At 39.2% G+C, this 26,652-nt stretch overlaps 1 protein-coding gene across 1 annotated transcript; it reads left to right on the top strand.

Moving 5' to 3' along the window:
* Window positions 1-1,889: 1,889 nt before the first annotated feature.
* Window positions 1,890-21,285, top strand: LOC121419829. The gene is made up of 7 exons (XM_041614294.1): window positions 1,890-2,073; window positions 2,869-2,952; window positions 3,446-3,616; window positions 8,721-8,882; window positions 17,364-17,442; window positions 18,861-18,931; window positions 20,692-21,285. Exons 1-7 carry the CDS (start codon window positions 2,001-2,003, stop codon window positions 20,958-20,960), a joined length of 909 nt encoding a protein of 302 aa, XP_041470228.1. The 5' UTR covers window positions 1,890-2,000; the 3' UTR covers window positions 20,961-21,285.
* The last annotated feature ends 5,367 nt before the right edge of the window (window positions 21,286-26,652 follow it).

The raw sequence follows: 26,652 nt of genomic DNA, 5'->3' as shown, positions 1-26,652 counted from the left end.
ATTGTTTAGTTTTATACCTAATGTACACTGTATAAAAAAATAGTTGAAATTACTCAATAAAATTGTTTCAACAGATTGCCTTAATTTTTATAAAGTATTATGAGTTTGGCAGTTTTAAGTAAACTTTACTTATTTTCTTTGCATCCATTTCACTCAAGAAAATTAAGTTACAATAACTTAATTCAATTTAGTAAAACAATCACTAAAATGTTTGAAAAAATCAAATGGGGGAGTTGTCTTTCGTTATTCGAAAGTCCGCTCCCCCATCGCCCCACTTTTACTTTATAGTGGCATCATTTTCATCATTGACATCTTTCATCCAAATATTAGACTTTGTGCACTTTCACGTACCTGTTACATAAATTGGTACTTACATTGATATTTACACGCGATCGTTTCATTCTTACAGATAAAACAGTGAGAACAATATAATCATTTTCCGAAAACCTAAAAAGACATCTGAAATTTTCTGCTAAATGGCTATTTAATGTTGCGCTTTCTTTGATTCAAGAAAAGAATAAAATAGTCAGCACACCCTTATGCGAAAATAAATTCAAACACACTTAGATATGACAGTTATTAAAAAAACACCCAAACATTTACTTGCTCTAACATGTCTAATGAATATTCATGCGTTATTTAAATAAGGCCTTAATTGAAAAATATATGTACATTCAGCAAGAATTTATAAGTAATAATCATCTTAGCCTACAATTGAGTTAGATTTACTCAATCAAAGAAAACCAGCAATACGTTAATTTTCTTAAATGTATATTGAACCCAAGTAAATCAAGTAAATTAAAAGACAAGTTAAAACTACTTTTTAAAAATGAAATATATAATTACAAACTAGAAATTCTACTTATATTCATTAAGTATTAACTACTGATTCATAGTTTTTTTTTACAGTGTACCGTTTATTTCAAAAAGTGCTTAGAATGTCAATTTTTTAGGTCAGAATGTCAAAAAAAATATCTAAAAGTTGATATATGTAGCGTCTTATGGCTAACCGCAAATCGTCCTTAACACCTAGGTCCCTTTTCGATCAAGCCAGAACTCATATTAAAGAAATGTCTGCTCGCGCTTCGCATCTTTATACATACGCATCTTGTTCAGGTTCATAAATATTGCCCAGAATATTCAATTTTCAGAACAACATACATGAAATTAAAAAAAAAATCAGATCGCTCTTTCTAAATAGGGCTTTGAGATTATTACATCTTTAGTATGTTGTTTTATACGAATAAAGCTGAGAAATGACTATTATGACATCGGCGTTTTGCCCCCTCCCCCCCCCCCCACCAAAAAAAAAAAAAATCACAACCAAGAAAATGGGGAGAAAAGGAATAATTTTTTCAAATGTTATGTCAAAACCTATCACAAACTTTGATTAGTGATTAAAATATCGACAATTTTGCTCGCTCGCTCGCAATGCCGGATTGAGCCCCCTCAATTTTTTTTGGCTCATTAAGCTACTGAGACAACCTCTTCAAAGAAACAAACAAAATCAACTTCGAGTGGCCGATTATGACAGCCGATGTTTACTTCCTGATTCGTACGCAGAACATCGGGGAATCCCATGACAACATTAATTAAGCTGGATAACGTTCTCCCCAGTGCATTATGGGTATTCAGGTTCATTTGCAGACAATAATTAAATCGCCTTATTTTACTTAAATGGTCAAAGTATTAAAATGCATCAATTTGTTAGCATTGTTTATATCGAACTTGTGTAGAGTTCTGAAAGACGTCGAAGGTCTAACACAATTTATACAGACCAACTTCCGGAAGTGAGTCTGACAGCAAGGTCATGAGTCAAAAAGCTCGGGGATTCCCCATCGCCAGCAGGCTGTACTGATCGAACCAAGCACAATTACCATAACAAATAAAATTTCTCTGCACATGAGTGCGCAACATCTATTCTATCTGCTGATCTCAAGTTCACACCTTTTTTTAGTAATTTTCTGCGCAAGTGATATATATCAACCATAAAAGGGGAGATGAATGAACAACTTGTGAAGAAATGTTTGATTGGATTGATCGCCCTTTCTTTGTTAGGCTCTGTTATAACGGGTAAGTAAAACCCACACATCATACTCTGGTGTACCTTAAGCTAGCTCTATCTCTCTCAACTGGTTAAAGTTTATTGACGTTGTGTGACCTTTGAACTTAATCATGTGGCAAGACGATCAGTGATACTGATTACTTTTATGTCCAAGTTTCATTAACTAGGTTCATATACTTTCAAAGTTATGGTGACATCTCAAAAACTTAATCTTTGTTAAGATTTTAATATTGACGACGCAGCCTTCCCCATCGTCGTATTTACGTCGTAAAAACGGCGCCTACATGTAGTTCCTCCTCTGCTATGCAGTCTAGACAAAGGAAGTTAACCCTGATGTTAAATTGATTCTAAAAGCAGGAAAAAAAAGGGGAAGGTTTGATGAAAAAAACATAAATTTTAGAAAACAAGTTATCGTTATTTTCTTTTACTTTATGACGTCACAGACGACCGTTTCATCTATTATTTTATAGGACATAAATTCCCCGAATTCTTTCTTTTTTTAAGGTAAAAATATTAAATTCGTGCAGTGGATATATCACTAGTGATATCATTTCACGCCGTCTTTCAAAAGAGAAAATGCTCTTTCATGTACCATATTCTATGGTAAGGGGAGCTTCTCTCATATGACGTCACACGTCCATCATTCTTTGATGGATTTCCATGAAGTTTTCACAATAGTTAAATGGTTTCAGTAAAACAACGTATCGTCTCAATGAACTTCTTTTTTCTGTTATGCTTTCAACTATGCCTCATTTACACATACTACATCATTGAGTATTTAATATTGATTTAATTTCTTTCAGGAAGTGAAACGGTTTTCAAAGTAGTATTGTCGGTTCTCGTTGTGTTCGCTCCATTTGCAGTCGCTTGGTATATGAACAACACAGGTTTGTAGTATATTTTTCTCATTTTCCAATCCACTAGACCTATCAATATATAAGGCAGTTGCATTTGTAACATACACGATTATAAGATGTATAAATAATGACATTGATAGTAATAATGATAATATCAATAACAAAAATGATAATGATAATGATAATGATGATGGTGATAATAACCATAATAATCGTCATGCGTACAGTTTTATATCACTTGTTTAATACCAGGGCCCCGTCTTACAAAGAGGTACGATTGATCCAATCAATCATAACTCTATGGAAATCCAACTGTGTCATAACTTTCTACAGGAAATTTGCAAAAATCTCCATTGTAAAGGGTTTTACGGGCTCGAATATAGTACAATGAAATGTTTTTTTAAATAATAATTATAATAATAATTATGTTCAACTTCTAGGCAATACAATGCAATGATATCAGTGACAACTGTTCGATTTTTTTTTACATTCTTGTGAAAAATTCATGTTTTACGCTTGCCAGCTGAAATTCGACGACTCCGTGAAAGGATCCAAGATTACCGACCTGGTAATTGGACGATCAGAGATGCAGGGTCTAGCTTCGAAAAACCATCCAAGGTTAAACTAGGTGTCTTCGGAGTGCAAGACTCAGGCAAGAGTGCCTTTCTCAACTCTCTTCACTTTGCCTACAAAGGTTTGTTTTCAGTAAAAGCATTTTACATTTCATCACGTTAGCTTGATGTAAAATTTTCTGCTTTTTAAATCAATTATGGTTTATTATGTGGTAGTTATGGGCAAATTTTATTCGTTTTATGATTGCAATATCAGGCTCCAAAAACAATCTAAAAGTGATGATTGACGAAATCCAGAGTAATGTTGCAAATTGAGCTCTTATAATTATGATCCTGTGTTTCCATTTCAGCAGAAATATCCTTTAATGTTAATTTCATCCATTCGTTGTGGCCTTAACCTGTCAAAAAGATCAGTGCCATACAGTGTGATCACAGTGTCGTCACACAGTGAAAATATTACTCAAACTTTTAAAACGTACAAATTAAACAGTTTGAAGATATGTTCACACTGTGGACACCTCGACAGTGTGACTGTACACAGCGTGTTCACATGGTCGACTATATGAATGTATTGATTCACACTGTTAATATATGCTTAAATTTAAGTCTTAGTGTGAAAGTGATTTTGCATTGTTTTCCACACTTTGGCACACACTCTGGGACACTGTGCTAGGTTCCCACTGCCGATCAAACCAGCCCGACCAAGCCCGATCAAGCTATTTTGGCCTGGTCGGGCTCGGTCGGCAAGGGCGATCGGGGTCGGTCTACCTTGATCGGTATCGATCTGGCTTCCTACACGACATTTTTTGGCATGCCAAAAAATATCGTGTAGGAGTCGTGAAGGCAAGCCATCGTACAGCGATCGTGTACTGATCGAGTAGAGATCGAGTTGATCGAAAATCGATCGTGTAGAGGTCTAGTTTGGTCGGGGTGGATTTTTTTCCGCCGATCACTACCCGATCATCTCGATTCACACACAACTTCTACACGATTGGTTCCCGATCAACTCGATCAACAACTCAACTGCTTCACGACCGATACATGTCTGCCCTGAACACTTACTCGACCGAACTCGCTCACTTCTCGACTGCTTTACGATCACATCCCAATCACTTCTCGACCGCACTCGATCTTTCGGATCGCAACTCAACCAAGGGCAAAGACACAATTACGTGCTGATCTTATCACATTTTCTTCGTACCAGTAGGCCTATTATTGATATTAAAATTAATCAGTTCTGGAATTGGGAGTGATAACAGGTGACTACTTGCAGCTCTTCACATAGGGTAAGTGTAGGTAATTGGAGACCGTTAAGCTCATTTGCATAATTTACATGAACATGGAAAATGACACACTCTTAAAAGTTATTTTTTCCTCTTCAGCATCTTCTACTCTATATTTGTTAACAAAATGGTGAACACAAATTAATTGATTAATAAGATAATGAAGATTAATGACGTCATCATCAAAGGTCTCTCATTACCTAAATGTGTAGGTAATGAGGGACAGTTACAAATCATGTTATTTGCAAGAAAACTTTAGTAAAAATGGGATTGTCATGCTAAGTTCAAAAACTTTTCTTACAGAAAAACATGTAGCCAATGATTTTAACATTATTTTAAAACATTATGAACCAGATGTGGTTGAAAGCATGTCTTTTTGTTTGCAATAATAAATGATGCTTTAAATCATAAATGTTCTGAAGTGCTTTAAAAATAACTTTTCTGAAAAAAAGAAAGGAAATTAGGCCCATATTTATTCTTATTTCTGCAGTCATTTTTTTAGATTCATTACATAAAAGAAGATGCTTTGTCAAGGACTTTCCTGTGACACCTGCCATTCATAACAAACAGTCGCCATGTTGGTGTCCCCCATTACCTACACTCATTATTGGACTGACCAGTTCATTGTGGCCACAGTATCACCCATACACAACACACAGTGGTCGTTTTTAGTGTTTGTGTGGCTAGCCCACTTACAAAACTTCCTATTTGAAGTACTTTTACCGATCACCTCTTCACTATGAGAACACGCCCCAACATTCCTTGAAAAATGAATTTTCACACCAGAGCAAAAGTGATCTTGCAGAAGTATTGTAGAAACTTTCCTGTGGTAACTCCCAGAGAATTACGAAATGAGTATCAATAGATTTATATTTGAAACGACTATTTCATCATGCTTTTAAAAAGGTGTAATTACCTGAAGTTAGTGTCCTGCTTCTTTATTCGAGGCGATATGCGGTCAAGAAGCTCCCCAAATATGTCGGCGTCCACTCTCAGGAAATTTTTAAACCCTTTAGGGTCCTCTCTATTGAGCTCATTCAGCAGTTGTTCATATTGTCCAAAGAGCGGTCTCCGAGTCAACCACTGCCTCACCCAGATTTCCAGGGGCGTCGATCCATTTTTCAGATTGGGGGGGGGGGGGCAAAATCATTAACGTTCCAAATGCGCTCGATCGTACAAAACACCCGCCCACATACACCCTCACACACACATATAAATATGTATATATGTATATATATATATGTGTGTGTGTGTGTGTGTGTGTGTGTGTGTGTAAAGCTATACATGTACAATAGCTTTTGACAACTCCTTTTTATTTTAATATTGTAAAGAAATGTATGAAGAGAACAATGGTAGGCGTAGCTTAAATCAAGGTTCCCCAGAGCTATCTACATGTACCCTTTGGAAAAATTGATGATGCCGAAAAAATGTCTCTGCCGGGAATCGAACCCGGGCCCCCAGCTTTGAACGCCGGTGCCTTAACCACTAGACCACAGAGACGGGTTAATGGCTAGGGCGAACCCAATCCGATTGACCGTCAGATAGACAGATTTTCGACACTATACCAATTTCCTTTGTCGGGTGAAGGTGGGTTTAGAACAATGACAAGCCGCCATGCCTCAGCTGGATCAAAGCTATTGCTTCGATACAGTACATGTATGGGAGAAGAAATACAAATGTGTAAAGTTATACATGTACAACAGTTTTTGGCAACTCCTTTTTATTGGAGTGGAGCGTTGTGGCCCAGTGGATTAGTCTCCGGACTTTGAAACAGAGGGTCGTGGGTTCAAATCCCAGCCATGGCGTAATTTCCTTCAGCAAGAAATTCATCCACTATGTGCTGCACTCGACCCAGGTGATATGAATGGGTACCGGCAGGAAGTAATTCCTCAAAAAGCTGCGTGCGCCTTAATCGGTTGCCTAGCTTAGCTGGGGTAATAATAATAGCAGTGCCTTTTTTAAGCGCCATGAGCACCGAAAGGTGGACCTGTGCGCTATATAAGTAGCCACCATTATTATTATTATTATTAAATATTGTAAAGAAATGGATGAAGAGAACAATGGTAGGCGTAGCTTAAATCAAGGTTCCCCAGAGCTATCTACCCTTTGGAAAAATTGATGATGCCGAAAAAATGTCTCTGCTGGGAATCGAACCCGGGCCCCCAGCTTTGAACGCCGGTGCCTTAACCACTATATATATATATATATATATATATATCTCACCAACAATTTAATGCGATCGCAATTTTTTTTTAGAATACTGACAGGAAAAGCGTGCCTGTTTAGGACCGTTTGTAGTAACTCATGAGAAGGATACATATCTCACTACACAGATAGTACGAGTGCCGAGAGTGAGCTGAAATTTCTTTATATTCTGACCTGAAAACTTGATATTCTAAGCATTTATGGTAACAAGGATTAAGATTTGTATCTAAAAGAAGAATAGATGCGAGCGCAAAGCGCGAGCTGAAAATTTTGATATTTCGATCTGAAAAATGACACTTTCATGGACGTTTTTGATAAAGAACAAAATATATATCCAAGAAAAGATGATTGTAAATCGAAGCAGGAGTTCTTTTGAGGATTAGAACTGAAAACAGGACATTTACATTCACCTATTTAATCATGAAAAGTATGGGTTTTTGCTACAGAAATGATGCGAGCGCGAAGCGCAAGCTGAAAATTTTTATATTCCAATCTGAAAAGCGGACATTTTGAGCACGATTTTAAATAAAGAACGAGATGTGTATCTCATTCTCGCTTGCTGAACATTACAATCTTGTTTTTATGCATATCCAGAATTATTGGGGGGGCAAAATGATATGTTTGCCCCCCAATATTTTCATTGGTGGGGCGATCGCCCCCCCCCCCCCCCCCCCCCCCCCCCCCCCCCCCCCCCCCAGGATCGACGCCTCTGCAGATTTCCCTGTGCCGTTGCTGCCTACGCGTCCTCCTGCATCTACGTTCATCAACTTCTTCTTTTTCGAGCTGAACCACAGCCATTACCCTGTTTCTCTGGAGCTCTAACCACCTAGCCCACAACTGTAACTGTTTGATTTCCATCTCTTTCAAGTTTGAGATGAACTGAACCCTAGTAAAAAAAAATGCGTACTGTACCATCAGCTGACGATAATGTTTGTGCAACCACAGTCAATTCACCACTGATCTTGGATCTCTTTTCGACCAAGTTGATCTGCTTGGGTCTAGATTGTGTAGAGATCGGATGGACGTCCAGCTAGTGTAGTAGGGATCGCGTTGGGATCGTATGTAGATCGGAATGATCGAGAAGAGATCTAAGTAGTGGTCGACTGTACGTCGTGAAGGAGTCGTGAATGGTCGAATATGGGTCGTGAATGGTCAAATAGCGGTCGGGAAGAGCTCGTGTTTAGGCATGTGGTCGGGATTGGTCGGGGAAAAATGGGTGATCGGGCTTGATCGGGCTTGGTTGTGTTGGTTTGATCGGCAGTGGGAACCTAGCATTAGGGTATGCTTGCTCATTTATGATATATTGTATATTAGTTCAACACGGTGCGTGTGCATATTCTGTTGTATTTCTTTATGCGAAGCAACATGAAGTCAGTTCTTTCTTCACTGTAAAAAATGAAGTGCTAATTTAGCAGTTACAGTGCTTGTATATTCTCTGCACTACGAGTGCTGATTTTCTAGTTTAAATTTGAAGTAGAAAATCAGCACTTGTAGTGCAGTCAATATACAAGCACTGTAACTGCTAAATTAGCACATCATTTTTTACAGTGTTCGTTTGATTGCAATAAATTCGTTTAGTGCAAATTCCGCAATACATTACTTATTACTACATCTGTCACACATGCATGTACTGAATGAATCACGCCTATTTTCACCGAAAAAAAAGAAGATTTCTGTATTACTTGGGGACCAGATTTAATTTTTTTTTCCCATTTTTCATTTCCCCCTCATTACAAAGGTGTATGGGAGCAGATCTACATCGAGAGCAATACGTTAGGGCAAGGAGGGGAGACTTTATTCCGAGACCCTGTTATACTTACCGATCAGGTTACAACTTTCGATACACGTGGACTATCGGATTTGGGTTATTACAAAGTTCGGGATGTAATGGATGAAATCAGTTGAGTATTTGTTTTTTCCCCCCAATTTTACTGCTTGCAATTGGCAGTGTTAACCCCCACTGGGATATTGATCCCCATCCCTGATAATCGAAAATGCCTGCCATACTTTTGCGTGTGATTTTCCCCTCTCCCTCTCTTTCAAGTTGTGTGCTCATGTTTTTGGTATAGTCTTGGAAAAGAACAGTTATAATGATAATAACAAAAGTTTGTATATCGCTTAAGTTCAAATTGCTCTAAAGTTCTGAAGCATTAATTACCCTGACTTAAGCAAAGCAGCTGTCAAGCGCATTGATGAGTTGGTAAGTATATATATATATATTGACGGAATCGCTGGGCGGGGCGGTTGGTTCGGTCCGCCGGCAGCTCGCTCTTGTCAGGATGCCTGCCGCCGGCGGGTGTGTCGCCACGTCGATTTCCAAACTTTTAGTCGTGGATCCGTTTGGCAGAGATATACTGCCGCAGTTGACACTTGCACACGCCTCGATCCTGTCAGTACCACCACCAGGCAACCTCCAGACGGCTACACTCTTTGTTATCAGCTCCAAAAGCTCACCCGACCATATGCATCTGATTCCTGTAGTTAAGCTCCTACGACCATATGCATCTGATTCCTGTAGTTAAGCTCTCTCGACCATAGGTATGGGTTTCTCTGTAGTTAAACTCCTACGACCATACCCATGGACTCTGTTAATTTCCTCCGTCGTCTGCTTACGACCAGCTACTACGTCTGTTCAGTACAGCAACCACGTCTGTTCCGTACTGCAACCACGTCTGAATTCCGTACTGCAGCCACGTCTGTTCAGTACGCGACCACGTCTGATACCGTACTGCAACAACGTCTGTTCAGCACTGCAACCACGTCTGTTCAGTACCACGACCTCGTCTGAGTCCGTACTGCAACCACCGACATCTGTTCAGTACTGCAACCACGTCTGTTCAGTACCACGACCACGTCTGAGTCCGTACTGCAACCACTGACATCTGTTCAGTACTGCAACCACGTCTGTTCAGTACCACGACCACGTCTGAGTCCGTACTGCAACCACTGACATCTGTTCAGTACTGCAACCATGCACGTCTGATTCCGTACTGCAACCACGTCTGTTCAGTACCGGAACGACGTCTGGTTCTTCGACCATATGTATAGGTCCTTCTGCAGTCAGGCTCTCACGACCACACCCATTGGCTCTGCTCTACTTGTAGTTTTCCCCGTTGTCTGCTCCGGACCTCCGACCGTCTGCTTCCAGACCAGCAACCATCCGCTTCAGACCAACCCGTCTGCTCCGGACCACCAGCCGTCTGCTCCAGACTCCGAACCGTCCGCCTCCAGACCAACCAGACTACCAAAAGAGCAAGCCCTGGTATAGTCTCTTGCTGGCGTGCAAAAGACCCAACATACAAGGAAATCTAACCACAGTCGTCGCCTAGAATTCTAGGTTTCCCCGTGGAAAGACATGCGAATGATCATATAAATCATTTCGATCGCATCCACCAACTTTATTTATTGGATAGCGAATCCAAATCGATCTGCATACTTTACGTGCAATGCACCCCGTGGGCGCCGTATTTCAACAGATCATCGGCAAAGCCTCACGAGTACACTAACTTACTGTACTTATGCATTAATTATACAATATCTGTTATAGTTAACCTCTATTACAATCTTAGAACAGCTATAACTTTCGTCTCCAAAACCGGATATGCATGAATGACATATCAAATTAAAGCATTCATTTAGATCAAGCTAGTGATAACCATAATAATCAGTTAAGCATCTCCAGGAAATCGTTATTCCCCAACGGTTCAAAACATGCATAACTTCCAATGTCTTGTCTACGTCATTATTAGTGTAGAAACATGCATGTAATATCGCCAGCTACGACAAAATCATTATAAATCAACCAAATATAATTTCCTAACACGAAATAAAACCCATTTCGTGACACAACTCCCTTATTTTTCAAAGCTCGGCCCCCGAGCGTCATTTAACAACATCAGACACTGTAGCACAATAACAAAACGTATCCATCTGTATATCAAACTATGCATTGTGTCTTTTCTCCACAAACAAAAATGCATAAGTAGTCAACTAATGTTCAGGTTCAACAAAACACAACAGTGTAAGTCCAAAGAAAACTCTTAAAGAATTTGGCATGAAGAATAATGTCCAACACGAGAGATACTGTTCAAGACGACTCCTCTTCCTTGAGTTCATCTGTCATTACTTCTAGCAGTTCTCCTTTCTTAGTGATGTAACGCTCCGTGGTACGAACAAAGCTAGGTGACATCTGGTGGAATCTGGAATGTGTCGGTTGACTTGTTCAGGGTCACCTTCTCTTCTGATCCGCCGGTTCTCATTGCCTGAATTCTCTGGCGGGGGTTGTCAGTCTGCGTCTCAGCATCCCTACCGGTGCATTCTATCCAGTCACTGGTAGACGGCATCTCCGACACCACTTTCCTAGAAGCGTATCTCAAATCAAGCGGTGAAGGCGGCCTCTCATCATAGTCCAGCTGCTCCTCTGGTTCAGGGGTAGAATTCCGACCATGCCGTGGAGATACTTCTGATCGGTCAGGTTCAGGAGACTTTGGACAATCTGGAACGGATGATTTAGGGATATCCATTTGAAGTGTCCTGGACTTCCGTCTTGGAGATCGGGAACGGGAATGACGAACCAAACTAGAACATTCTGACCGACGTGGTGAGCGAAAGTCAGAGCGATGTTGTGACCTCATCAGAGATCGGCTCAGTCGCGGTTCCTTATCTTCCCGGTCCGGTGGCACAGGGTCTATTCGAAGAAGACGGCATGTAGAATCTTCCTTCAGTTCTAAGGCATCCCAATGTTCTAGTAGACGTCTAGAAGTCATGGAACGCGTGCATGTTTCATCTTCATGAGGCCTGTTGCCAGGTTTCTTGGCCTTGTAGATAGGACGTATATCATTATGTTCTTCTTGCCAGCCAGCTTTCTCCTGTGAGCTCTGGTCAGTGATGGTTTCAACCAGTTGAACAACCTGTTCCTGAAGGTCGTCAATTCTCGTCTTTGCATTGAGTTGACGGTAGTCAACACACAATCTTTGACTGCCATCTTTCTTTTTGACCAGTGCGCTGTTGGATGCCCATGGGCTGGTCACTGGCTCAATCAGGCCTTGAGCTAGTAGATTCTTTATTTGCTCGTCTATTTCTTTCCTCTGCGTCAGGGGATGTCTCCTCTGGGCTTGACGTATTGGTTTCGCAGTACCAGTATCTATGCCATGTTGGACAAAACTGGTCTGTCCAAGATCCGAAGGTCCTGTAGAGAAAACATCTGCATTCTCAACCAGCAGTTCTTTTATCAAATCATGGCATTGGGCTGGCACTTCGTCAGTACTGCGAACAAAGAGGTCCTTCAAATGTTCTGGTATTTCTGTGTTGGTATTTGTCTCAGTTGGCTCGGCAAGGTTACACATTTCCATGCTTACTTTGTCCAGCCCTGACAATGAAGCAATGGCAGTGCCTGCCTTTATGATCCTTTGTTCCTTGGTTGGGTTGAAAACCCGAACAGGTAGTACATCTTCGTCTGCCTTCACAACAGATCTGGCGACGATGAGTCCTTTCTTGATTAGTTCTGTTGGATTTGCAGGTGGTTCTACTAATCCATCACCTAGTGACACTTTTCTGCCTGTAACTCTACCTGCTAATACCATCTCGTGTCCTGGAGGAATTGAATAATCTTCTCCCGCTACTATCCTCCTGCAGAATGATTCTCCGTTACTATCTAGGCATGGAATTATGCCATAGTTGGTCCTCAATTCCATCTTTTGGCAGTCTAGTACAGCATTGATTTTGACTAGAAAATCTAGCCCTAAAATGCCCTCATTCTTTAGACTAGCCACTGTAGCCATTGTAGTGACGACTATATCTCCAATCTGCACTTCCAACATTGACTTTCCTTTGATTCTCAATTGAGATCCATCTGCTTGTAGTACAACACTTGTCACTGGTAGTAATTCTGGTCTTCTCTTTTCCTCTATCTGATCAAACACTTTCTCATGCAGGAAGGGTCGGCATTCCAATGAGAGTGTTGGTAGCTCCAGTGTCGACCAGTAATTTCAATTCTTGTCCATTTACTTTGCCTTGAAGGTAAAGCCCTTTTCTCTTGGTATCTAGAGTCGCTCCGACTCTGGTTTGTTCCTCTTTTTTTGTCCTCTTTTATTTTGCTCATCTAGAGTCACTTCGACTCTTGTTTGTTCCTCTTTTTCTTGTTCCTTTGTTCCTCTTTTCTCTTGTCCATCTAGAGTCGCTTCGACTCTGATTTGTTCATCTGTTTCTTGTTCTCTTGTTCCTTTCTTGTCTTGTCCATCTAGAGTCGTTCCGACTCTGATTTGTTCCTCTTTTCCTTTTATTTCGTTCATCATTTCCCTTTCGGGTACTTGAAAAGCTGCTGTTCTTCCTTTTATTTTCTTTGGATATCGGCAGTTGTTCTTCCAATGCCCCAATCCATTGCAGTTGAAACATCTTTGTTCCTCTTGTTCATCAATCCTTGATTTATTTGGTTCCTCTCTTTTTCCTTTTGGTTCTACGCCATTTATTCTTGATTCCTGATATTTGGTCCTGATTTTTGTTTCCTTTTTCTTGTCTCTTTCATCCAAGGCGTCTATGACAGCCTTTACTATCTTATCGATAGTTGGATTTCTTGGTTGCTTTTCCTCCACTGCTGCAACCTCACACTCCTGCTCTTCCAGAGCTCGGCTGTACCTTATGGCCCGCTTCACTTCATTCCTCTGACCCTCCATTCTCAGAAAGGCCTCTGTGTTTAAAGCAGCTTCCACAGCATCATCCAATGTGCGAGGTTGAGCACGGAACAATCCCTCTCTTATTTCTGGTGTTACTATGGCATCTAGGAAATGCCCTCGGGCAAGCCGATCTTGCCCCTTTTCGTCGAATTCGGGATATGCCAATCCACCACAGGCCTCAAAGTGATGCAAATAATCTTCGACAGGTGTACGTCCATCAAATCTGTCCGGTACCAGATGTGGTCGTCTGCCAATCATAGCATCAAAATTTGCCATCCCCGCATCCTGAATATGTGGGGAAAACTGTGGGGGTGTAAATTGAACACCGGGTCTTGCAGTAGATGATCGTCTCATCTGCTCTCTGGGCGTTGAGCTGAATCCAGCCTGCTGTGCCCCTTCCATCTGTGAGTCATTCCTTGGTCCTCTATCCGCTTGTCCACTCACAGTTGGGGGAATATCCTGTCCACTTGATTCTGCTCCGGGTGCTTGTCTTATGGACAATCTTAACTGCTCCATCATTTGGTCAATCTCTGTCATACTCCTCTCTAAGTTCGCCATCATCTCTCCTGGCGTCGGTCGATACTGCATATTTCCTTGTTGTGCCATTGTCACTGGATCCCACTACTGACATCACTTGTGACGGAATCGCTGGGCGGGGCGGGTGGTTCGGTCCGCCGGCAGCTCGCTCTTGTCAGGATGCCTGCCGCCGGCGGGTGCGTCGCCACGTCGATTTCCAAACTTTTAGTCGTGGATCCGTTTGGCAGAGATATACTGCCGCAGTTGACACTTGCACACGCCTCGATCCTGTCAGTACCACCACCAGGCAACCTCCAGACGGCTACACTCTTTGTTATCAGCTCCAAAAGCTCACCCGACCATATGCATCTGAATCCTGTAGTTAAGCTCCTACGACCATATGCATCTGATTCCTGTAGTTAAGCTCTCTCGACCATAGGTATGGGTTTCTCTGTAGTTAAACTCCTACGACCATACCCATGGACTCTGTTAATTTCCTCCGTCGTCTGCTTACGACCAGCTACTACGTCTGTTCAGTACAGCAACCACGTCTGTTCCGTACTGCAACCACGTCTGAATTCCGTACTGCAGCCACGTCTGTTCAGTACGCGACCACGTCTGATACCGTACTGCAACAACGTCTGTTCAGCACTGCAATCACGTCTGTTCAGTACCACGACCACGTCTGAGTCCTTACTGCAACCACCGACATCTGTTCAGTACTGCAACCACGTCTGTTCAGGACCACGTCTGAGTCCGTACTGCAACCACTGACATCTGATCAGTACTGCAACCACGTCTGTTCAGTACCACGACCACGTCTGAGTCCGTACTGCAACCACTGACATCTGTTCAGTACTGCAACCATGCACGTCTGATTCCGTACTGCAACCACGTCTGTTCAGTACCGGAACGACGTCTGGTTCTTCGACCATATGTATGGGTCCTTCTGCAGTCAGGCTCTCACGACCACACCCATTGGCTCTGCTCTACTTGTAGTTTTCCCCGTTGTCTGCCCCGGACCTCCGACCGTCTGCTTCCAGACCAGCAACCATCCGCTTCAGACCAACCCGTCTGCTCCGGACCACCAGCCGTCTGCTCCAGACTCCGAACCGTCCGCCTCCAGACCAACCCCAGACTACCAAAAGAGCAAGCCCAGGTATAGTCTCTTGCTGGCGTGCAAAAGACCCAACATACAAGGAAATCTAACCACAGTCGTCGCCTAGAATTCTAGGTTTCCCCGTGGAAAGACATGCGAATGATCATATAAATCATTTCGATCGCATCCACCAACTTTATTTATTGGATAGCGAATCCAAATCGATCTGCATACTTTACGTGCAATGCACCCCCGTGGGCGCCGTATTTCAACAGATCATCGACAAAGCCTCGCGAGTACATTAACTTACTGTACTTATGCATTAATTATACAATATCTGTTATAGTTAACCTCTATTACAATCTTAGAACAGCTATAACTTTCGTCTCCAAAACCGGATATGCATGAATGACATAGCAAATTAAAGCATTCATTTAGATCAAGCTAGTGATAACCATAATAATCAGTTAAGCATCTCCAGGAAATCGTTATTCCACAAAAACGGTTCAAAACATGCATAACTTTCAATGTCTTGTCTACGTCATTATTAGTGTAGAAACATGCATGTAATCTCGCCAGCTACGACAGAATTATTATAAAGCAACCAAAGATAATTTCCTAACGCGAAATAAAACCCATTTCGTGACAATATATAAGGATTTTTAATGACTTGCGAAAATCGCCAAACGCTTCTTGCACCCAGTTATGTTCTTTTTAATGATTGAAATAAGGAGGCATACTTTAAATTTTAAAGATTTTTCAACCAATTATATGAATTTCACAGACATTATCGGAAGGTACATGTAACAATCAAAATAATATAGATACAATGATAATATGAATAAGACCAGCAAGCTATAAAATATAATTATAGAATTTTATTCATTTTTTAACCGAAAATCAGTTTAATAAGTGCCCCACGGCCAGAAAATTATTTTGGAAAAAAATCACTGAAAATTCTTACAAAACCCTTCAATTTGACTTTACAAAATGGAAAAGCGCCCCAACGACAAGCTCGGTCATTGAGTTTTGTCGAAAAAGTTTGTGCATCGTGTCTGCCGAGCAAAAAAAAAGATCTGCATATCACCATGTCTCAGAGACAGATCGCTACGTAATTTCGCCAGATTTGGGTAAGACTTTGAAAATTATCCATTTTTGAAAGGTTATTGTATGAAGAATCAGCATAATAATGTTTGCATTTGCACTGAGACCTATAAAGCCACCGTCTTGGATTTTACAAAATTTCCAACGAAATCAGGTAATATATCTGCTTCTAAGTAACCTTGAATATTACGTTTTGCACTAAACCACTATTTCTGAGATCAGGAAACACTAATGGTATCAAATAAGCAACTTTTCAGAAACAAAATCATTTTAACGACATTATTTTTTGCATATTTTTTTCTACTAATTGCAAGAATGAAGCACATGTTGCAAATAATGCAACTAAATTTTATCTTTCAGTAAGGGACATGTTAAACCAGGGTGTCGCATATGCCTTATGAATGACATATTTGGCACGTGTTTCGGATATCATGGTCTTGGTCAATGGTCAGTAAAGGTCAATGAGCTATGACCATATTGGGATATCAGTTTGAGGATTAAAGTTTTTGACAAAGTCAACTTAACTGAAAAAGTGGTTATGACGTATCACGGATTTTCTTGCATGAGTTTCATGTCACATGTTCAAGGTCATATAGGGTCAATGAACTTTTGTCATAGTGTGGTTTCAATACTTTACCAAGGCTTGGATTAAAATTTTCAGATAATTTAGCAAGTATAAGTCCTTATTCTATAAAAATTGCATTCAGTGGTCATAAGTGGTTTTAGAATCCAGGACATAACCCTGTACTTGACGGCTATTTTGTAATATCTAAGAGGGCGTCCTTAGAGGTAACACATTGTTATTCTAATTCCTTAATATACAATAACCTTTCCAAAAATATATCTTTTTCAATTTCTTCAAATATGAAGAAAATGAACCTGGCAACATGTTATTGTGAGCTTGTTTATCAGTTTTTGAAGTACAATGTATTTCGAACAGAGTAATCACTGTTATTCAACCGTTTCATCTTTTACATTTTCTTCCAAACAGCTGGAAAGCGAGGAATCGACCCTCGTTCTTGGACAGCTGGAGAAAGGATCGACTGTCCCATCTTTATCCTTAAATACAAGTATGTAATTATGCACATCTATCCGTTCATTCTGTCTTTTATTTGTCATGTTTGTTATGTGCATATCTGTGTGGGTATGCACGTGTGTAGATGTGTCCGTTCGTATGATTTTGGGGTGTATTTGTGTGAGTGCTTGCGTGAGGGTGAATGGATGTGTATGGTCGGGGACCATGGGCGGAAATCCCAGGGGGGACGCGTCCCCCTAGTCAAAATATTAAGGGGGGGACACAATATCAAATGTCCCCCTACTATTTTTGGTGGAAAGAATTATATCATTCAAAATCGAAATAAAACGTGCATTTTGGACGAGGTGACGCTACTTTTTGGGTGATTTATTTTTTGTTTTGCCTGTCAAAATTTTCAGCCCCTTGTCCCCCTATCTTCGGGGAGAGATATCCGCCTATAATGGGGACCTGTATGTGTGAGAGGGGCGTGTTAGGGTGTCTGTGGGGTGTGTGTTAAATAGAGAGAAGGGAAAAATGACGTCATTGGCACTTTAATCGGTCATACCGAAATACATGGACTGCTTTTCCAAAGGGTTTTGGAATTTTCTTTTAATGCAGTTGATTTGTTATTGTGTTTATATTTATATTTTTCAGCCTGACGTACCCCTATTTAATATTGTATAGACTTGCAATGTTTGTGGATTCATTTTCTCCTATATAGTCTGAATGATGGGGCCTAGATAAATCATATCAAAAAAAAATTACCGCGACAATCCTAGAAGATATGAAGTAATTTAAGCGAACTATCATCTAGAAATGCATTCTCTCGTTTCATAAAAAAATAGAATGCACAGTTTTACAGGCCCTATTTGAGATGTTCGGAACGATGTAGGGATCTAGGTTACTCACCTTATTCGGTTGTTTTCGCAACCGCGAGGCAGACCGCTTCCAAGAACATCGAGAATGTATTGTCAAGTGCCTTTCATGACATTGAAGTCTTTGTCGATGGTTGGTGAATCGAGGCATCAGTTTTTTCCTGGACTATATACACTCTAAAAAATTAAGTGCTAATTTAGCTCTTAAAGAGCGTGTATATAGTGACTGCACTTCGGAGTGCTGATTTGTCTTAGTTCAAATTTTTTTTTACTTCATTTTTAGAGTGTAATGGACAAACGTCATATTTGCATTTTTTTCAGCTCCAAAGCGTAGGAGAAAGCTGCTACTCCTATTCACCAATTTTCGACAAAGGCCTCCCAGCTATTCATTGTGATTTGACGGACGTTTTCAATGCATTTGCTGTGTTCTAGGGTTCGTCCAGCGTCGTGGTGCAAATGCGTTCTATATGCACAAACGCTTGGGGCAGGCACCTCGTATTAATTGAATATTGCAAATCGCATCGAGTCCGCTGCGTCGCCACACAAATTATCACTTTCACCGTCATCGTTATCATTTTATTTGTATTTTATTTCCTAGCTCTGCTACTGGAATACAGCATTGTCGTGAATTCATATCGTCACTTGTACCAAAAATCAGGCAAGAGTTCGGTAAGTTGTCTTATCGTTAAAAAAAAGTTATTACCATTGCATTGTTTTATACTTTTAACACGTAAAATATAGTGTTGTATTTCCAAAAGAACGACACGATACTAAATTGAAGACAAAAATAAAGAATAGAACATAATATTTTAATAAACGGAACATGTTTCGAGGTGTCGCACCTCATCCTCAGCCTGAAAATTATTAACAGTCATTGGTATTTATACAGTTAGGATGTCAAATAAAAATTTCAAGAATGTAGTTACACAGGATTACACAGGTGTGAATTCAATTGTTAAATGGAATGAAGTAAACATTTTTACAAAGTCTATGGATTTATCAGATAGGGGTGGGTTAAATTAAATGGATAGCATTATTTGGTAATTGTACACCTGTTGGTTTAGTTGAGGTTGTTTCCATTTGATGAAAAGCCTTTCTTTTATTTTTAGTTGAAAATCTGTTTGAGCAGTATCGAGAATTTTGAAACAGTGGGTATTGCATTCTAACAAGCTTTGGGGTGATGATTGCATGTGTTTCCAGACATGAGAGACACTGTGTGTAACTACATGTACATTCCCAGGTGCTCCTGTACTCGTGTCTTCTAATGACGCTTGGTTTGACCAATTTATACCGTGTTTACACATTGACTCGGCTCGCGTGTTGAATCCGCGAGCCGGGTTGAAGACTGCGAAGAAGGGATCAGAGATCGCGTTCATACGTACATATGAAAAGGCGAGTTCAACACGGCTCGCGGATCTCGAACGGAAGAAGAATTATGACGTCGCAAATTAAAGGCGGGAAATTCACCGCCGGAATCGAATCTTGTCCGTGCGAACAACAACAATGCCAAAAGTGAAAGCGCGCAGTGACCTAGGTCAAGAGAGTTCGACACGGCTTTCTGTTTACACACGAAAAAATTGCCGAGTCTGACTCGGGTCGCAGGTTGAAACCTTCGATTTTGTAGGATCGATAAAGCCGTGTTCGACACGGCTCGCGGATCACTCTGATTGCGTTTACACAGCATAAAATTGCCGTGTTGAGCACGGCTCTCGTGTTCAACCCCCGAGCCGAGTTCACATCTCGCACATGTAAATTGATATATGACACGAGCACGAAGCTCCTGGCCTGCCTGGGGAATGGAGTCTTTAACAGAAAGTAAAGAACTGAGCTTGAAAGATGAGAAAGAAAGAGTAATATGAAGATCTTGGCAATATTGTTTAACCATAATGTTGATTCTCTTTTCAAGTTCCTTTGATGCTTTACCAATATGAGGTAACTTGAAAAATTTTGTAGTCTTTTTCTCCTGACCATTGTTTGGGTTTTGGATGTTTTGAAGGTATTGGTTCAATGACATAGTGCTGTAGGTTTCACGGTACACCATGTATCTTTCTCGGGCACTTTCTCGGGCAAATATTGGTCCTGAAAAGAACCACCCAAACTCGACGTTTCGACAAGTGTGGGTGAATGAGCAAAGTTTGCAAAAGCAGGTGTTATATAAGATTTGAAATTAGTACAGCTTTCGGCTGGTCACTATCCAATCTGGATTTGTTTAAATTCTTGGAATTTGGAGTGTACTACTACTTAGTACATTTTATTTACATATTACCATTATCTTTTTTACAATCATCACCCTCACCATTTTCGTCATTATCACCACCGTATTCAATATCACTTTCATAATCCTCATCACGATCTTCACGTTATCATCATCATCACCACTTTTTACCATCTTCACCACCACCACCATCGTCATCATCATCATCATGCAGGCTCGTATCCGATCATGGTTGTGACCTTCGCTAACAGCATCTTGAACCAGAAAGAGATCGTTGGCGACATCACCGGAGCTGGTATGGAGAAGAACAGTCTATTCTTCATTGAGAACTACACAGCTTTGAACCACGAGATGGATTCTAAGAAACACATTGCTCTTCTCAAGATCCTGGAAGCCTGTATCAAGAGAGCCGATGATAACATCACGTTCCACTGGCGAAAAGAGAAGGAGCCACTGCCCAGAGGGAAATGTGAGATAATGTAGAGATATCGCACATCAAGCCGGGTGAATGAATTTTTACATAATGAGTACATACGTCAAGGTCACGTACATGTACATGCACGAGAATGTACGCGACCTTTGTCAATTTTTTTGTATTTATATTTATTCATTTTATTTCTGGCAAAAGGAGTACAAGAAATTACAAATACACGAAAATTGCAAGACCCATTGACCGTTGGTCAGGGATAGACATAAGGACACTAGTTCCTATTTAAGTTTCCCCTTCACCGGTTGATAGTTTATAAACATAATTATGAACATTAAAAATGAATTAGAATACGTAGAATCAAATTTCATCAAAACACATTTAGATTAAAAAAAACAAACATTAAAGCAATGGAGGCAAGGGGGAGCATGTGAAAACATGTGAAAGAAATTAGATTCGATACGTAAGAGGTGTTTCCTAAAATAAACGACTTAATTATAGCTATATTTTAATCTGTTATTACAATGTAAAAAAAAGACATAAAGTTAACTGGGAATGGGGAGGGGTTCTACAAATTAATCATAAGGGTGAATTTGTCATGACTGTATCGTCCATTTTGAAAACAAATTCACTTCATATATATATATTTCGTAGCTATACCAGAACAAATACTACAATTATTATCATTATTACTAAAATGAAGCATCCGGAATTTATGGTATATCAAATTAAACGAAGCAAAATATGGATGCATTCTCAAGAGGAGGGAGACTAAAGGTTTAATTCCGGATAGCTTTGAGGATAGGGTACATGGAAGTTCCAATAAGGCAAAGATCTTTTGTGTTAGATGGTATTGAATCCAATAGTCTCGATTATACCACTTCGTATTAAAGTTTCTAATTTACAAATCATTCATTCACTCTAGCATTTCATATTGCAATATTGTAGAAGCCTATAGATGCCACCCACATTTTCAAATATAATCATCTTGTCATACCTATCATCCTTAAAAAGATGATGAGATGATGAAAATATCTTTGTCTTCGTCGTGTCATCTGATCATAATCCAGGATGAATACACGTCATCTGATAGACATGGCTAGATCTTCTGTTCATTTTTTTCTGAAGGATGTATATGTAAACAAGATGATTATCTGAACATATGGATGGCGCAATTAAGCCTCCATACAATTGGCATACAATCAAGTAAATACAAACTTGATTTTAAAATTCAAAAGAGAGCCGTACGGATTTGCAGTGGATCTGGATATTTTGATAATACTATTCGTTTATTTTATAGACTTAAAGAATTGAAAATTACTTATATCCATATGAATGAAATAGCAAATTAGAGAACGTATTATGTCGCTTAAATTAAAAAAAAAGAATTACCTTTATATTTTTTGATGATTTTACTTTGAATGGAGACATTCATAGCTATCCAACTAGATATTCATTTATGCACTCCGTGAAGTTCTTTAGCCCATCAATCAATATTAATTTGTAGGACGTAACGTTTATCAGTGGAAGATCCAGGATTTTCCAAAGGGGGTCACATTTTCCCAAGGAAAAATTGACAGCAAAAGGTCTTCAATTTGAAAAGGGGGGCACATTTTTCCATTACAAATTTTAATTGTGCCTCTCAAAAGGAGAGACCAAGGGGCGGCTTTGCCCCCCCCCCTGGTTCCGATGCTTGTTTTAAGCGAAATACTTAAACACGATGATATTTGAGGGACTTTGCGATTCAAGCATATTATATACTTAGTTCCTTACATGTATTATTTTATGTCAATTTATTTTTGTCAAGCATGGTGATAATGATTAAACAAAAATTAATAATAAAAATTTTCGTGATTAACATCAGTATTCTAATGTTAAATGAATATTGGATTTTTATTGTATTTCACTTGTTGGTGAATTGGGACATTTTGCAGTATTGTATTTTTCTGAACCGTATTTAGTTAAGTAAAAGTCAGGTTTAAGGTAAATTGAACATGCTCATTTTATGTATTGTTAATGAACGTGTTTGTTCATATTTGAATCTCTGTTTGTATTATTTCATGTAAATATCCACTTAATATATTATCCAGTGAAATTACTATCATTTACTCACCTATTTAGCTTCAGGTGAATTGACCCAGACGAAAAGTTTGTTGTAAAAAAAATTATTTTGAAAGATATATCGATGAAGGTGTAAGGAAGACCCATTAAAAACTAAGAAAATTATTAAACTTTAACTTTTTTATTTGTGACGTCATATCCGAACAGGTGCCCCATATATTATGTAATATAAAATGGACATTTTTAATGGTTCATGATTACTAGAAAAAATCTCTAAAAGGTGCGATGGATTTGTTGACTCGAATCTATGAATGTATTGTATTATATGTATAATATTTTCAGATTTTTTTTCCATCACATGTAATCGTCGATTGGAATATTTTTATTAACAAGTGCACACCTAGTTACCAAGAACGCATATAGCATTTCCATTTGTTTGAATACAGGATAAAAGAGCAATGTCGATCAAATGCATGCTCACGGGAATAGGTGCCGCGGCCGGGGATCGAACCCCGGATATTTTATGTATAACCAGGCGCCTTAGACCACTCGGCCACGCTCCGGTATGGTTTTGTGATTACGATACCGGTGTGGTGGTCCAGTGATTAGAGCGTAATCGCAAGGTTGTGAGTTCGAATCCCCACTCTGCCATTGTCTGTCTCCACTTTGATAAAATGACCCAAGAGTATAAATATCTGATGTCTTTAAAGGTCAAGTCCACCTCAGAAAAATGTTGATTTGAATCAATAGAGACAAATCAGACAAGCACAATGCTGAAAATTTCATCAAAATCGGATGTAAATAAGAAAGTTATGACATTTCAAAGTGTTAAAATGTTAAAACAATGCAATTCCATGTGTTCAGGGAGGAATGAAACTTCATTTCACATGACAATGCGGAGAAAATAAAAATATTTCATATAATAAAATACAAAAGAAATAGTGAGTGAGTGAGTGATGTCATCAACTCTCTCATTTGGATATAACTGGCTCATTCATATAACTATTTTGTTGAAAATAAGCGAAACTTTAAAATGCCATAACTTTCTTATTTTACATCCGATTTTGATGACATTTTTAGTGTTATGCTTGTTTAATTTTTCTCTTGTTATTTAAATCAAGTTTTTGTTGGGGTGGACTCGTCCTTTAAAGTCAGCCACTATGACTGATAAACCAAGACGTAAAATGTTTCCTAGGTAATTGGTTATACCAGCTTGGCGTACTTCCGTCCCACTCCAATTTATTTAAATGGAGTTAAAAAAATGATGATAAATGTAATCTTTGTTTACTTAAGAGAACAATTATGCATATGTTGATAAAATATGAGAATATGAACCTCTATGGAAAATGGTAGAAGATCAGTTTGCTCCATTGTATCTTATTGAACTGTTAACACCATATAAACCTGACAGAATGCTACGTTCAAGTAAAAAGTAAAAAAATCTATCGAATGAACATCAAATTTATTTGACGTAGCACTGAATCAAACACAAGTGTCGGTTTGTGTGTGTGCCACTTCGTGGAATTTTTTACAAAAGTTTTTAAGGCTTGTGTTGCATTTTCACGTTAATTATCTCATTAATTAGAAAGAATTGGGTTCTAAATTTCGGTGAAATGATAGACCATAGCTAGAGAATACTAAAACTGAAATAAACTCAAAATTGCTATTTCACCTGATTTTCATGATTTTGGGACGTTGTGCCATTTCGTGGATTCCGCGAAGATATATTTTAGTTTACGGTCTTGCCGTCAATTTGTTAGATGTTATTTGAAATGGTTTTGCATAAATGTAAATATTTTGTGAATGAATTTAAGCCTGATGAACATTTTTAAATATCCGCGAAGTATAGACACCCCATCATACAGAAACCGGTTGAGATTAGGCGCGAATGTGTGCAAAGTGAATGACACAACTGCTGTCATCTGTGTGACGTCACTCCTATACTAGCTTGTCGGAGGACTGATGAAGTCATGCAGATATATGGACTGAAAATATATGTTTCGTGGGCTGATTCCTAAAGCCTCATGAAAAAGCCTGATGAAAGCAAATAGTCATTATCAAATACTTTTGAGTCAACTTTAAAAGAGAAACACTGAAATAAACATATTTCAGTAAATATAAAATGTGATGAATATATGGTTCGGCTGAAATTTGTGTCACTCTTTCGTTGTTACTTTCGATATTTTGTATAGCCTCCTTAAAACTGTCTTCCGTCTCTCTTTATACTATTGTTTGTAATGTTGTCTCTACGTATTGAAACTGACTTTCAGGGGCTTGCCTCCCATACAAGCTTTACTTTTCTTGGCAAGCCCCTCCGTTCTATTTTATATAGTTATTAGTCGGGGTTGCTTTTGTTCGCATTAGTTTTCATTGTTTATACCTTCTAAATCTTATGCATTATACCGATTGATATTGTACGAGCTGGCAGTAATTTATTCGTTGAAATGCCACCGCGCTGCATGTAAAAGGCTGCGGGGCTAACGCCAGGGTAATAATATCCAATGAAGCGCATAGGGACGCATTTGGCAGTGATATGCGCTATATAAACATGTTGGTATTATTATTTTAATTAGGTGATCTGTCTTTGACAGATCACCTCTTAATTTCGTCAGAATTTTCTTATTACTTTATTTATTTTTAACGATTTTCTTGTCGCCAAGTTATCTCAAAACAGACTTGATCAATTTGGTTGAATTTGATGTCATTTATAGGATCTGTCATGGACACGTCAGAATAAGCTTTTGAAGGTCATCAGGTCATGATGACGTCATCTAGGCGCCATTTTGTAAAATCACATTATCAATCATATCTCCATTATCAATTATCAAAAATCAATAATATTTACATCACATCAATTTCAGGTCAAGGGTCATCAGGTCATGTCATCAAAAGTCACCTGGAGGTCACGACGCACGCGTACGCGCGCGTCAAAATTTCAAAATGCTCAAAATCACTTTTTGACCAAAATAGAGTACGTTTCAGGTCATTTTAAGCATTTCAAAATTTTGCTCGCGCGTAACGTCTTAACGCGACGCAGAAACACCGTTTTTTTTTACATCTTTGCATTGATAATGAAATTCTGAACAATTTGATACCTTGATTTACCTTCTACGACCATTAATGACGAAATTAAAACCCGTTCAATTTTGCAGCACGTGTGCGCGCGAGCTCTCACCATAGGCCATATTTATGTGCAAAAACATGCCTATTGAAAATTTACTGTGGCTCTTTAAATAGTCCATTGACCCCCATTTTTTTTTCATATATCGATAGAGTATGAGTTGTAGATTTGATTTCATGTCATCAATATCCCTAAATTATATCATGACGTCATCAAAATGGCGCCTAAACTAAAAATTTTATTTTTTCAAAAATGACGTCATCAAATTTATGCAAATTTGGTTGTAACTTCTCGAATATAGATTGTTTTTCGCCCAGATTTTGATATGTTTTAGTTTAGAATGTACTCTTTCTCCTCATAAATATTCGTTTTGAGAAACGCATCATTGCGTAAAACAGCGATGAAAAGAGGCATGTCATTTTTCCTCATTTTGCTTGTAATCTCTATGGGACTTTTTCTCAAAACTAGATTCGACATTCCTCTATTTCGTGAGCCATATCTCCACTTTTTCTTGTCGGGTTTCCCTGAGCTTGTAGTATGTTGTAGCTGAGATTCTTAGCTTTCGG

The sequence above is a fragment of the Lytechinus variegatus genome, chromosome 8, assembly GCF_018143015.1.
Source record: "Lytechinus variegatus isolate NC3 chromosome 8, Lvar_3.0, whole genome shotgun sequence".
Lineage (NCBI taxonomy): Eukaryota > Metazoa > Echinodermata > Echinoidea > Temnopleuroida > Toxopneustidae > Lytechinus > Lytechinus variegatus.
The sequence above is the reverse complement of the archived record's forward strand: the minus strand, read 5'-3'. Positions and strand labels throughout refer to the sequence as shown.

Excerpts from the sequence above, each read along its gene's own strand:
- LOC121419829 (XM_041614294.1), top strand. The coding sequence starts at position 2,001 with ATGAATGAACAACTTGTGAAGAAATGTTTGATTGGATTGATCGCCCTT. Across the intron at positions 2,074-2,868 it reads GTTAGGCTCTGTTATAACGG|GAAGTGAAACGGTTTTCAAA; the intron begins GTAAGTAAAACC and ends AATTTCTTTCAG. Across the intron at positions 18,932-20,691 it reads AAAAATCAGGCAAGAGTTCG|GCTCGTATCCGATCATGGTT; the intron begins GTAAGTTGTCTT and ends ATCATCATGCAG.